The sequence below is a fragment of the Giraffa tippelskirchi genome, chromosome 11, assembly GCF_054371585.1.
Source record: "Giraffa tippelskirchi isolate mGirTip1 chromosome 11, T2T-mGirTip1v1.2.pri, whole genome shotgun sequence".
NCBI lineage: Eukaryota > Metazoa > Chordata > Mammalia > Artiodactyla > Giraffidae > Giraffa > Giraffa tippelskirchi.
The window spans coordinates 52536592-52552381 of NC_137285.1; the positions used below are offsets into that span (position 1 = coordinate 52536592).

Sequence of the window (15790 nt, forward strand, 5' to 3'; positions counted from 1 at the left end):
AAATTTTTAAGGGCACATAAGGAACAGAGTTTGAGGTGTTGAACAAGATGTATGAGTTCAGGGAAGAGATGGGCTGGGGATGCAGGTATGTGTGTGTGTTAGTTTCTTAGTCAGGTCCAACTTTAAGTGACCCCAGGAACTGTAGCTTGCCAGCCTCCTCTGTCCATGGGATTCTCCAGGCAGGAATACTGGAGTGGGTTGCCATTCCCTTCTCCAGAGAATCTTCCCAACCCAAGGATTGAACTCAGGTCTCCTTCACTGCAGATGGACAGTATGGAGGTGGCTAATGAAAGGATGGTATTGAAAGCAATAAGGCTGTTCAACAAGGGGACAGAGTGGACATCTGTGGACTGAATGCTGGTACCCCCAGCATTTAGAGGTCAGACAGGTAATGTGGAATCAATACTGGAGGTTGAAACACAGCTGCCAGTGGACAAGAGTAATCACAGAAAAGTAGGGGGGTGGCCTGGAAGACCAGTGATGAAAGAGGGAAAAAATAATCGTGTCAAACCTATTACTGGATCATGTAGGATAAGGACAGAGAAGAGTACTGGCTTTAAGGGATAGAAATACTGACAAACCCAGCTCCAGTGAAGTGATGTGGGTCAAAGGCTGACAGAGTTGGTGTAGTAGAAACATGAGAGGAGAAAAATTGAAGACAGCAACCTGGACAGCAGATTAAAAAGCACAGACATTACTTTGCCAACAAAGGTCCGTCTAGTCAAGGCTATGGTTTTTCCAGTGGTCATGTATGGATGTGAGAGTTGGATGGTGAAGAAAGCTGAGTGCTGAAGAATTGATGCTTTTGAACTGTGGTGTTGGAGAAGACTCTTGAGAGTCCCTTGGACTGCAAGGAGATCCAACCAGTCCATCCTAAAGGAGATCAGTCCTGGGTGTTCATTGGAAGGACTGACGTTGAAGCTGAAACTCCAATATTTTGGCCACATGATGTGGAGAGCTGACTCATTTGAAAAGACCCCGATGTCGGGAAAGATTGAAGAGAAAGGAGAAAGGGATGACAGAGGATGAGAAGGCTGGATGGCATCACCGACTCAATGGACATGAGTTTGGGTAAACTCTGGGAGTTGGTGATGGACAGGGAGGCCTGGTGTGCTGCAGTTCATGGGGTTGCAAAGAGTCGGACATGACTGAGCGACTGAACTGAACTGAATTGAATCTTTGAATTGCATTTTTGCCTGCTTGGGGGAACATTTTCAACATTCAGGAAACCCTTCATTATAACACAATTTTCCCATGTACTGCCAAACCCTTTTCCTCATCTTTTTATATGTCTATGCAATGCCAAACATATGGATAATATGTGAAAAATTCCTCAGCCATCTGAATATTTCCAAATACACATAAGTTCAAAATAAAAAGTAAAATATTTGGATAACGAACTAGATTTTTCATTTGTATATATCGATGTCTACACAGTATCAAAGTTGAGCCGCCTGGAAAACAGAAATTATTACTAAATAAATTACATAATAGTAATTTATGGTTCCTATTGGAAGGATTTTCATGTGTTAAGAAAATTCTTGAATATTCTGCCATTTTGTATCCTTAAGTTTATTAGAAATGCCAAAACAGCCTATAGTATTCAGATTATTCTTTGTGCTTAGGAAACTGAGACACATTAATTCAACTTGACACAATAAATCAAGATCATCTCACACTGAACAGAATCACCACTACAGCTGAGTTGTTTTATATACACATTTCACTTAGGTCAATAAATGTTTGTTAAACAACAAACAAATAAAAGATACTATAGTTTTACTATTCTGAAAATGTTCACTTCCTTCTACATTCATGTCAAGAGTATTAATGAAATGCAAAACACAGATTTATACTTTGATAGCTAAACGTGTAACATCTTACAAATCTAAGCTAGTGGGTCTCAAATCTTGAGCTTCCCTGGTGGCTCAGATGGTAAAGAATCTGCCTGCAATGCAGGAGCCCTGGGTTTGATCCTTGGATTGAGAAGATCCCCTGGAGGAGGGCCTGGCAACCCACTCCAGTATTCTTGCCTGGAGAATTCCATGGACAAAGGAGCCTGGTGGGCTACAGTCCATGGGGTTGCAAAGAGCCAGATACGACTGAGTGACGAACACACACACACACACACACACACACACACACACACACAGATACACTCAAATCTTACTGTTCAATACAGAGGGGGCTTATTAAAACACAAAATGCTGACCCCACAACCACATGTGGATTTGTTTGAAATGATTCTTTTATGGATGAAGTGAGGAGAGGCACTGAGTGGCAAAGGGTAGATTGTGCTGGTCCACACTGATTAGCTCTCACTATCTGAACCCTTTCCCATTCTGCTGTTAATAGCAGGTAGCCTCATTTCCCAGGCTGCTTGCTGCCCTTTGATTTATAATTAAGTTTGAGCAATGAGGATTAAGAGGGAGATTAAGTAGGAGAAAGAAGCCAGAAACTAGTATATTTCACTCTCCACCTGTTTCTCTTGCTGGTCGTGGCTTCTCCATGACTCCAGCTCGCACAGGGCAACTTCTCTGTCCATGGTCCCACCTTCTACTGGACGGTCCCCACCAAGAACCTAGATGGAGGTGGGGAAAGGCAATTTTTGTGCTCTGGGGCCAGCCAACCTAGGTCTCTTCAGGACCTGGGTTAGCTACTGCTAGATTCCTGCTATTGCTAAATGCTGGGTGGCTACATCACCCTGGTTAATTTCTCCTCAATTTCTTCATGTTTATCTCCAATCTTCCACAGTAAATTCCTAGAATGCTCATTTGCATGACTGGGCTCTGACTAATATGGCTACTAAGAATTTTGCATTATTTTTCAAGTTACCACAGGACAATCTAGGCTAGCATATCCTATCAAATTCAGACACCCGTCTAACCATCTGCAGGTTAATCATACCCTGATCTCACCCTCAAAGTTTATAGACAATGGAAAGGAAGCAAAGATGAAAGAGATACTCAGAAAAGAGAGAAAGGTGATGGGGTAAGGGTCTAACAGTGCTTTTCACCACCCACAGCTGAAACTTAGCTGACAGAATTAAACAGCAGCCCCTGATGTCACTGTTCTGGGAATGCTAAGGGTCTATCCTCATGTTCAGAAAGGGCCTCTCTACATAAATATGAACGTTTCAGAGGAAGTCTAGTATTACCAGGTGTGGGAAGAAAGATAATAATTTAGAAATTTACTTTGAAAGCTGCAAAATAGTTAACCTGTATCAGAAAGTCCTTTCACTCAGTAGAAACAGTCAAGATTGTTGACTTTTAGTTAGGGTGTGTGTGTGTGTGTGCGCACGTGCGTATGTGTGCGCAATCGTTGCATGTGTGTGTTAACGCCTTCTGAGATGTTTGCTTTACATCATTTCCTTACTTGATAAATTCAAGTCACTTGCAAAGGCTGCAAAGGACTGGAGTGCTGTGCCCAGTCACATTTGACTTTCTGCGACCTTGTGGACTATAACCTGCCAGGGTCCTCTGTTCATGAGGTTTTTCAGGCAAGAAAATGAGTGGGTTGCCATTTCTTTCTCCAGGGGATCTTCCCAACCCAGGGATCGAACCCACGTCTCCCATGCCTCCTGCATTGTAGGCAGATTCTTTACTAAGGAGCCATCTGGGAAGCCCAAGGACTGGAGGCCAGGCTCAATTTAGGTGGTTGTCTAAGGGCAGAGAGCTCTGAAGAGCAGGGACAGGAAACACCCACCATAGCTTATTCTACGAAGTGAAGGCAACATGTTCAAACTCATTGTGACAGCAAGCCATGTTGTGTGCATCAATATACGTGGGTTCCAATTGTAAGCAGTAAGTGCATGAATATTCAGAGACAGCTTTCTTTGTTTAGGGAGCATTGCCTGTCTACCCAGCACACAGAGCTGATGCTGTTGGTATTGATTTCATCACACACTTGCTGGTCTGCAACAAGCTCATAAAATAACCACTAACTGAAGAACACATCCATTTAAGCAGCCTTAATTTTCACTTATAAACAGAGCAAATGTGGTACAACTCTTCTCTCTGATACATGATCAGTATTCCAAGAACTGATTTATATGTGGCTCCTTGACTTTATCCATCTGTAACACAAGATACCTGTTAGCATGCGACAGGGACTGCTCACCACACTCCCTGGCTTCCAACAGTGTGGAGAATCCAACAGGGTGATAGGCTAAAGACGTCTGCCAAGACCTAGCGCTGACTTCTTCCTGGGCATAATATGTGCTGTAAACACTGTAGTTGGTTCTTTTTCAGCAATAATCTGAAGTGTACCCGTTTGTAAACTCATTTCACACAAAGTACAATTATGAATGATATCTTAGTGGTTCCAGTCTTTTCATTTCTTCTAGAAACAAAATCCAATATTATCATTCAGGAAACTATTACCACATATTTGTTCTAGAAAAATTATATTGATTTACTAGAGAGATGCGTTAAGTTTGAAAAACTGGTCAAATTATCAATGATGGTATTTTCTTTTTTAAAAGATATTTTTCTTGATGTGGACCATTTTTAAAGTCTATATTGAATTTATTACAAAACTGCTTCTATTTTATGCTTTGATTTTTTGACCCCGAGGCATGTAGGATCTTAACTCCCCAACCAGGGTTTGAACCCGCACTCCCTGCATTGGAGGCTAAGTCTTAACCACTGGACTGCCATGGAAGTCCCTCAATGGCAATACTTTAAAAAAAACAAGTATGGGATGTTAAAGGGCGAGTTGATTTATTCTCTGATCTAACAAAAGCCACTTTTAGATATTCAACACTGTATTCACAGTCAAGTTTTTCTTTTTCATTTATTTCTAGGAAATCCTGTCATTTGAAGGTTTTTCTTGTCCCAGTGGAGTCCTATTACTTTTTTTTTTTAATATTTCACATTATTTTGTTTTAATATCTATAATAATTTTTTTCTAATTTTATCCTTAACTGAACAGCTTTGCTCCTTTGCTCTATTTTTAAGTGAGAGGAGAGATAAATCAAAAAACTAAAAACAAAAAATGTTAACTGAAAATATAAATTTAAAGGAACAAAAATCAGTAAATTGCACCTTGTTAACCAAATCTTAGCTCAGCAAAAGTGAGCATCAGAATGTGTGGCATTCCTGCACAGCTTTTATGAAGTATAGTTAAATAACTATAAATTATTTAAAAGAGCTTGATAAGATAACAAGGAAAACCATGATTATCTGATTTTGAAAGTTAGTATGGTGGATGTGAACAAAATCTTTTTTCAAGGTTTTTTCCTCTGAAGCCATCAAGGGACGATGGCAGACCTGAGGACATTGGTGGACCAGCAGGGGTGTAAAGACCAAGCAAGAAATGCTCTTTGGACTTCTTCCAAACCATTTATACTCAGAACATCAAACTTAAAAGAATTATCTGTAACCTTTGGTTAGAATTCTTCAGGTGTTAAAGGGCTTCAGCCAGGCAGGGCAGCTTTCTTTTTCTAAAAACCAGACTACTACTCTTTCCCTTTCAATGAGGGTTCTGACTTTGCATGCTATGGGAGGCCTGTCCTCTGCTCTCTCTCAGGGCCCTTTGTGGACATTATGGTCAGTTCCAGAGGCCTCACCATTGTACCCGTCTATAGAACCTCCAGATAGGGTGGTCAAGAGCATGTGTTTACCTGCTTACCCTCGGCAATTCTATCTATCTTTATAATTTCTGTTTCTCTAAGGAAACTAAATCAAAGAGAGAAAAAAAAAAAGAAATAGAAACCTTCTCACTCGATTCTTGCTCTTAGCCTACTTTTTCATTTCTCTACTTTGCATTCACTTTACGTTTCCTAAGGGTGGCTTTTACTCCGTTTCTTTACTTGTACATCATGAGTTCTCCGCCTGAATGTTTGTGATGTGGTTTCAACCCATGCTTTTATTAAAACTACTCCATCAAATATCATCAAATACTTTTAACCACCAAATCCAACAGCTACTCTTTAATCCTCATTCTTCTTCCTTCAACAACACATTCTTATTCTATTTTTGAAGTTCTTTATTTACTCATTTATTTGGCTGCATCGGGTCTTAGTTGCAGCATCTGTGATCTTTTGTTGCAGCACATGGGCATCTGTCTAGCTGTGATGCACGGGCTCAGTAGTTGTCACACAAGGGATCTTAGTTCCTCGACCAGGGATGGAACCTGTGTCCCTTGCATTGCAAGGCAGATTTCTTAACCACTGGGCCACCAGGGAAGTGCACACAATTGTTATTCTTGCTCACCTTCTCCTAGTTGATATTCTTTTCATTTAGCTACAGTAATGCTTGATGACTCTGAATCTAAACATTTCTCCATTTTGTTGTGGGTTCCTTAGTCCTCCTGTCCCTACACTACAGATAATCTCCTCCTATCATGTATGTTTTTTTCATTTTCTACATGGAATATGTAGAACATTATTTAAACAATTCCTCTAAAATTAACTATCCATAAAATATTAGTACTACAGCCCACGGGGTCACAAAGAGTTGGGCACAACTTAATGACTGAACAACAACAATCCTATTCTCTTATTTCTGAAGATGGAAAGAGTGCATAGGCACTTTTCTTTTTTCCACGCAGAGGTGAAATCTGTGGCAATTCATGACCACACGATGAATGTCAGAAATGATCAAGGAGAAACTAACACTTTTTGGACAACAAAAACAAAAGTAAATTATTCACAGAAAGGATCAATACTAAAAAAGAGCAACTAGTATTCTGGAAAGAGGGCTTCCCTGATGGCTCAGACAGTAAAGAATCCTCCTGCAATGTGGGAGACCTGGGTTCAATCCCTGGGTTGGGAAGATCCCCTGGAAGAGGGCATGGCAACCCACTCCAGTATTCTTGCCTGGAGAATCCCACGGACAGAGGACTCTGGTGGTCTACAGTCCATGGAGTCGCAAAGAGTCAGAAACGACTGAGCGATGAGATTTCGAGTTAAGGTACATGATTCCTTGATCATGCCGAGTCTTGGAAGTGTAAGCTACTAGGGGCAGAGTCTTTCATCTTTCACCATCCATGGCAATAGGCACAGAATGTTACACATGATATGGTCTCTATCAATGTCTGCTAAATTGAATGGGAGGCTTACAGCAACCACAGCCAAAAAAAATACAGGATGAAATATAACAACACTATTTTACTTACCCTTATCACCAACCTAAGATTTTTTCTAAAAAAATATTTTGTGCAATTGTTATGCTCCAGTTGATGAAATATTACATGTAAGACAGGAATATCAAATATTGTGGAGGTAGTTGACATCAGCTCACTAAAGGCCCTGCCTGATCCCCCTTCTAAGATCACAAGTTAGAACAGCCTACCCTTAAAGCACTCACACAGGGACCAATAAATGGCAGCACTCCAATAGAACTATTTGAAAATATCCTTCTCCTTTGTTTTGGAAAAAAGACGAGAGAAGGGCATTATTATCAAAGAGAGAAATGAGAGATTGGAGATTACAAATTGACACTTGGTCAGTCCTCATTTAAAGGGAAAAGAAAGCATTTCATCTGCTCCTTCCATGAAACTCAGGGGCCTTGAATCATGTGAGATGAAATGGTTACTCTAAATCATGGAGCAGTTTGTGCTAGTGATTTACAGCAGTACTTTATTTTATTTTGCTAACCCACCACTCAAGTGTCTTAATGCTTTTGGTAGGTATGAAAGGGGCCTTGAAAGGTTTCTGAGCTCATCAAACCCATCTGGAAGATCAGAGCCAGAGAGAGAGAAACACTCATACCTGCCCCATGGGAGTTTCCTTAGTTGATCAAAGGGGAATTAGCTCCTGATGATTTACTGTGCCTTAGAGTCAGGGCAGCAAGAACAACTGTCTGAAAGCTGTATCACTAAGCCAGGAAAATGTGAAGGGAGAAATCCACAACACAAGGTACCCAGACAGAGTACAGACTTCTCAGCCATCAACAGTGCTGTCTGATACCAACCTCAGATCAATATATATATATATATATATATACACACACATGCATTTATACATATATCTGTATACACGTACACATATATGTACACAAATGTATACATATATATACACATGTATGTATTCCATTAGTGGAATACTTGGTAGGTGGGAATGACCTCTCTCTCGGCAGATTCATGGGATCTGAGCTGGGAAGTGCCTGTTACAGGAGAGGAAGCCAAGAATGGGTGACTCCTTTCCTGTAAATCTTTGCTGAAACATCTATTGAAGCAAGAAATATACATATATATGTAGAAACATACATATATATCTAAGTGTACATCCATACATACATGTATATGCACACCTCTAGATCCCATGAATCTGCCGAGACAGACAGACAGACAGAGACAGAGAGAGATAGAGAGAGAGGCCATTCCAGTGTACCAAGCCTTTCACTAATGGTCCTTCTGCAGATACAAGGAAGATGGGGGTGGAGGATAGTAATTCTTGAATCTGATTATTTCTTCCAAATGAACTTGAGACTTTCAAATAGATCAGTCTATAAATCACCAGACTACGCTGAACACACTGAAAGGAAACGGAGTTCTGTCGTCTGGCAACTTTAATTTTACTTCCCTCCCCACTAGTAACTCCTAAGGGGTGTGTGCTGTCAGTACAGCTGATAGAACTATTAGGACAAAAGGATTCTGCACGTCTAGACTGCTGAATTGAGACTATCAACTGAACCTACTACATAGGTAACAGACTTGGGGAATATTTGGGGAAGAATCAATGTTTTAGACCATAAAAGTTAAGTATGAGAAAAGTAAAAGGATGGTAACTGCTTGATTGAAAGTGAAAATATAGGCTAACATGATTTATTCATTAATTCCTGATATTGCAAAACTAGGGGACATTCCTAAATTAAAAAAAAAATCTTTGGGGATAAAAAGGAAAGTCTTTATTTACTAATAGAATTTGACTAGTTCATAAATCATAAAAAAAACAGGGTAAGAAAATTGATAGATAGGATATCCAAAATGGATGAATAAGTGGAAGTAATATGGTTAGAGGTTAACTTATCCTTTTAACACTACTACAAATTATCCCTTGATTTCACTATGAAAGAAAAATAGTAGATTATATGGATTAGGAATATGATCCCACATGGAAATTTTCTCCTCCTTAACAAATAGCCTAACCTTTATTCCCACTCTTAATAAAGCTTTTTGGTTCTTCCTTGAATGGAGTGTAATCCAGTGATGCTTTGGGTTAAAATATTTCTGCATGAGGAATAATCCTATATATGTCAGTATAATTTCATACATATGGTTCAGACTTTTGTCATGGAAAATAACCACAGTCATGTCACACCTTCATTCTGCACCAAATCTATGATAGTTCTGTCTCAAAAATATGTTGATGTAACAGGAAACAAAATATCAGAAAAATTCAATATGTTAAGACAATTTATTTTAACTAATGAAATAAAACTGATTTGATGCAAAAGTTCAGCCTGTTTTCAAGGATGAGATATATTTATATGTTTCTAAAACTGTTACTTTAATTAGCAATACATTATATGAGATCTCATGTTCTTCAAATTTTTAAAACTTACACTCCCATGAAGAGTTTAAATGACTTGAATGTAGTGATTACTTTGTATTTCCTATCTGAGAAACACTTAAACTATTATTTATACATATTTCTTTTTTGGAGTGCATAATTGTTTATGTATATAGTATTGAAATCTTTCAAAGACTTTATCAAAAACCTGCTTTTTAATATAAGGTGTGTTTTGAGTAGGGCTGGTATAGCATTGGTTCTCAAACATTAGTATGGATCAGAAATCACCTGGAAGCCTTATTAAAACAGATTGCAGGGCAAGTGCAATAGATCTGCAGAGGGGCCGGAGTATTTGCATTCATAACAAATTTCCAGGTGATACTGATGCTGCTGGTACAGGGATCTCGCTTTGAAAGGACCCCTATAAACAGAAATCAAGTTGTCTATAAAAATTCTGGGAATTACTTCCAAATTACAAGTAACTGTGAGAGAATTATCCAGCAACATCCAAGTTATAATAAACTTTTCCCACTAATTACTAAAGCAAGATAATTTTGTTTATATTATTAACCTTCCAAGTAATCTACAAATCTGAAATTCATAAGTATGCTGACTTCCAAAGGACCCCTCTGTACTTAATTTCATTTTGGCATTAAAAATATTTTATGTGAAATAAAACATAAAAACAGCAGTAAAATTTTCTAATGATACATACATGGTTGTGCTTATGCCACTGTAATATTCTGAAGTAAAATCACTGTGTTATAAAGAGACCTAAATACTCTGCTACCTAAGCTATTTCAAACTAAGTATCAGAATACAGATCAGTGAACAAATTGCCAGCAGATAGATGACAGGCAGACTTGAATTACAGCTTTTGGTAATGATATTTCCTACTGTATTAAAACCTAGTTTCTTATTGTGACTATCTAAGTATCTCAACTTATTTATGTATAGTACTTATGGAAGAGCTCCAAATACATTCTTGAATCTGTGATTTTGGATTGCTCAAATACATGCTTAATTTTGTGGGGAAAAAAAAGATGGCAGTACTGAACCATAGCCCAAAACAAAACAGAAAACAAAATGTAAAACATATTTCTATAGGCTTATACCCCAACATGTTCACATAAATATTGCAATAAGTATGTTCAATAATTTGTGCCTTAATTTATATCACTTTTAATTACTTGCAAAATTTATGTTCTGATTTATATATATAGGAATATATATAAACATACACACACACAGATCCTGATGCTGGGAAAGATAGAAGGCAGGAGGAGAAGGGGACAACAGAGGATGAGATGGTTGGATGGCATCACTGACTCAATGGACATGAGTTTGAGCAAACTCCAGGAGATAGTGAAGGACAGGGAAGCCTGGCGTGCTGCAGTCCATGGGGTCACAAAGAGTCAGACATGACTGAGCAATTGAAGAATAACACACACACATATATATGCGTGATATATGATGTAGATGTATCTGATGTAGACTATAAATCAGAAACCTAAATCTTTATTAAAGTCTTTTATGCAGTTAAGAATTCTACAAAATTTCTGTTGGATTCAGTCGAGATTTCTAATTATGAATTCCTTATTTTTAACTTCTGGCACTTTCCAAGGGCACTGAAATTAATGTCCCAATATGAGCAGCAGGACACACTTGAGTGCAATCAGAACAACGAGGCAGGTGTCTGCGAGGCCACCTTGGCAATCAGCCTCTTTGGCACAAACAATTTCAAAATCACTCTCACATTGCCACCCCATGCTTTTTACTTCCATTGACCTTTATGTCTGTCCTCTCCCAAAGAATTATTAATCAAGAAATTATTATTGTTGTGGGTTTTTGGTTTTTTTTTGGTAACTTGCATACTTACAATCAGGAGGCATCTTTTCCATAAATACTGTGTAATACTCTTTAAGGAGTTCAAAATTTTCCTGATTAATACTTTCTTGCAAAGAGACATCTCCAAACCTAAATATAGAAAAAAGAGAATAATTATGGTTTATAAAACAGGACCTAAAAGTAACTTTTTTATCTTTCTTTTTTAAATAGATGGTAACAGTTTTGCAAGGGAGGAGTCTGTTTTTTGAAACAACATTGCATAATGGTGATTTCCAACATATTAGTTTCCACTGGCCCTGATTCTACCAATCTTTTTTGACATACCAAAATATTCTTACAATCATCATATGTGAACCTGAATGAAATAAATCTAAAACACTAACCCCATGCCTCTGCATAACAGACACTCTGTCCAAGTTAGTTTCTCCATCTCTGCAGGGCTGTATCTCTAAAGACACAAAAACTCTTCCCTCTCTTTCTATTCCTCCAATCTTCCTCTTCACCAATGATAGCTTGAGGAGAGGTCCAGAAGACCAGGACCAGATACTGAGCTGCATATAGCCTTAAACACACTGCTGCAGGCACACATAGAACCTTCCACTCTCCCAGGGACTAGCTCACTTCTGTGAAGTATTTTTTCTGTCCACACCATGAAGGATGCCAGCCTCTGTACTGGTGCTCTTTTGCTACCTTCTCAAGAGGACCATAAATGTAGTGGTTTTTTAGTTTAGTTAAAAAAACAACAGTAAAGGATTAAAACATTCTTATCAAGTCATGGCAAAGAACACATCAGCTAACTATGGGGGTAGGAGATACATAGAGAGTAAATTATAGATAAGGGAGCATTTTAAATACTCTCCAAAAGTTTAGCTTTGGGGAACTTTTTCAGCCAGGCTTTACAGCAAGACAGTAACTTCTTTCTGTAAGAAGTTTTAGAGAATCTTTTAAAAATGTGTCTGTGAACCTTAACTCTTATCTGTTTTTGATAATCTCTACATGTGAACAATGTAAGATGCTAAAGTTAATTCCTTTATCTGCTAAAAAATGGTTTGTTACAATTACTCATGAAATCATATAAAATCATGTCATTTAACTGAGTAAATTATTATGAAAGGATGTGTTGTCATAACACATTGTTGTCATAACAATTATTTTAGTAAATAAAACAAAGGAAAGGATAACATGTTTTAGGTCCAGAAAATTTTGACACAATTAGCAGAGTTTAAAATGGTGAAATACATGTGAGCATGAAACAATTCTAAAATTTTATATACACACATAGGTATTTAGAAACATGAAGAACGCTAACCCATGTGAATATTTTGGTATTGACACCAATGTTTTCCTTATTATTTTGCAACATTTAAATTTGATACGAGCCAGGAATCCTTAAATATGAATAATTCTGTCTGCTATATCAAGTAACTTAGTATGGATGAAAGGAAAATGTTACCCATGAATCCAGTGTCTATGTGTAAGAACATGTGGAATTACTCAGCATATTCATAACAATTAAAAAAAAAAGAACTGATTTTATATCTGAACCTTACCTCTCAGCAAGAGTTTGCTGTTCATTGATTCCAACATTAAAAAGTACTGGATACACATGAAGCAATTGTCCTTCTTTAATCTGCAGAGGCAGCGACTCAAACATTCTCGCTGGAACCTTCACCTCCACCACATAGTGTTCACTGGAGAAACAGGAGGACAGAGAGACGCAGCATTGCTTTACTTCATTCAATTTTATTACTTTAGATTCATTGAAAAGAAACAATGAAACAGCTGGAATATAGCACTGATTCAGGTTTTGGATGCTATTTGCTTATTTTCTATTATTAATTCATTTGATAATCATTTCATTCACTTCACTATTAAATTACTTGGCATAAAGAATTATTTACATTTACCTCTATTACTCTGAGTTGTTTTAGGAAAGGAAGAACATTCAGTGCATGCTCATATACCATGTACATAAGAGCTTCAATATTTGTTTTCTTGATTTAATTATTTTAAAACCACGTCTCAATGATAAGAAAAGCAATTAAATGATGGATTTTTCAATATAGTAAAACTAATGAACGAAATCATTTATAACATTTTTAGCATAGCCTAATTGTTATCATTGATGAACCCCCTTGTTTGTGATGGCCTGATGGAAATGCAGTAATTTTATTATTTAATATGTAACCTTTGGTGATTCCTGATCATTTCACAGCATTATCATGGGAGCATTTTTTCATTGGAAATTTCCGTTAAAAATTACCCCTAATGTTTAGTGTTGAAGATTTAAAGTAGGATTCACAAAATAAGGTCAAGAAGAATAGCTGCTTATATATTCTGAAATGTAGTATCTTTTGATGCAGTGTGAACTTAGCAAAGAAATGTCAAGTTTCACCTGGAATTAAGGAAAATCCGTGTGTTTCCTGACCTACACAGAGTGCTAGTGTTGTAATACGTATATGGCGTAAGGAAGAACAGGACAATTAGTGGGTCTCTGTGATAATCTTTTCAGTTTCTCTAGTATAATAATACTGATGTTTACTCTGGATCCTCGACTGCGAGACTTTTTCACCTCAGCTTTGAACAAGAGAACTGGGAAATACCATCCATCCAGCAGCAGGGATGTCAGCACCACCCTCAGGTGCATGGACTTTATTTTTCTTTTTAAAATTGCTTTCAGTGTCCTTTACAATAGACTGGCTAACAGCCAGCTGATATTTACTTATTTCAAAATTTTCTGGAATATGAGAAGATTCAATGGGTAAAGTCTGCCCTGCGTTTAAAGATTGCTCTAAAGGTGAAACATTATACACTTTATGATAGCTTTTTTAAAAACTGAAGCATAGTTGATTTACAATGTTGTGTTAGTTTCAGATATATAGCAAAGTGATAGTTACACGCACACATATCTTTTCATATTCTTTTCCATTATAGGTTATTATAAAATATTGAATATAGTTCACTGTACAATTAAGTAGGTCCTTGTTTATCTATTTTAAACATAGCAGTGTGTATCTGCTAATCCCATACTCCTAATTTATCCCCCCATTCTCCTTTGGTGTGGTAGCCATTCCCTTCTCCAGGGGATCCTCCCAACCCAGGGATCGAACCTGGGTCTCCTGCATTTCAGGCAGATTCTTTATCATCTGAGCCACTAAGGAAACCCCAAGAGTACCGGAGTGGGAAGTCACTTGCCCTGGTGGCTCAGATGGTAAAGAATCTGCCTGAACAAGAATACACAATGGAGAAAAGACAATCTCTTTAACAAGTGGTGCTGGGAAAACTGGTCAACCACTTGTAAAAGAATGAAATTAGAACACTTTCTAACACCATACACAAAAATAAACTCAAAATGGATTAAAGACCTAAATGTAAGACCGGAAACTATAAAACTCCTAGAGGAAAACATAGGCAAAACACTCTCCGACATAAATCACAGCAGGATCCTCCATGACCCACCTCCCAGAATATTGGAAATAAAAGCAAAAATAAACAAATGGGACCTAATTAAAATTAAAAGCTTTTGCACAACAAAGGAAACTATAAGCAAGGTGAAAAGATAGCCTTCAGAATGGGAGAAAATAATAGCAAATGAAGCAACAGACAAACAATTAATCTCAAAAATATACAAGCAACTCCTGCAGCTGAATTCCAGAAAAATAAATGACCCAATCAAAAAATGGGCCAAAGAACTAAACAGACATTTCTCCAAAGAAGACATACAGATGGCTAACAAACACATGAAAAGATGCTCAACATCATTCATTATTAGAGAAATGCAAATCAAAACCACAATGAGGTACCATTTCACGCCAGTCAGAATGGCTGCTATCCAAAAGTCTACAAGCAATAAATGCTGGAGAGGGTGTGGAGAAAAGGGAACCCTCTTACACTGTTGGTGGGAATGCAAACTAGTACAGCCACTATGGAGAACAGTGTGGAGATTCCTTAAAAAACTGGGAATAGAACTGCCATATGACCCAGCAATCCCACTGCTGGGCATACATACTGAGGAAACCAGAATTGAAAGAGATGCGTGTACCCCAATGTTTATCGCAGCACTGTTTACAATAGCCAGGACATGGAAGCAACCTAGATGTCCGTCAGCAGACGAATGGATAAGGAAGCTGTGGTACATATACACAATGGAATATTACTCAGCCATTAAAAAGAATACATTTGAATCAGTTCTATTGAGATGGATGAAACTGGAACCCATTATACAGAGTGAAGTAAGCCAGAAAGAAAAACAACAATACAGTATACTAATGCATATATATGGAATTTGAAAGATGGTAACGATAACCCTATATGTGAGACAGAATAAGAGACACAGATGCATAGAACAGTCTTATGGACTCTGAGGGAGAAGGTGAGGTGGGACGTTCTGGGAGAATAGCACTGAAACATGTATATTATCATATGTGAAACAGAACACCATTCCAGGTTCGATGCATGAGACAAATGCTCAGGGCTGGGGCAATG

General features: G+C 37.9%; 1 protein-coding gene across 50 annotated transcripts in view; it reads right to left on the reverse strand.

Annotated features, from left to right (window-relative positions):
* The window catches only part of INPP4B (inositol polyphosphate-4-phosphatase type II B), an 802877-nt gene that overhangs the window by 62382 nt on the left and 724705 nt on the right, over positions 1-15790 (reverse strand). For 32 of the 50 annotated variants that reach the window (XM_081543596.1, XM_081543580.1, XM_081543584.1 and 29 more), the window contains 2 exons: positions 12856-12996; positions 11337-11434 (listed from right to left, as the gene is read on the reverse strand). In XM_081543596.1, coding sequence (XP_081399722.1) covers positions 11337-11434; positions 12856-12996 — 239 coding nt within the window. Of the gene's footprint in view, positions 1-2224; positions 2582-11336; positions 11435-12855; positions 12997-15790 lie in introns of those variants that run through there. The other 18 variants (XM_081543565.1, XM_081543569.1, XM_081543570.1 and 15 more) reach the window with 2 other exon arrangements.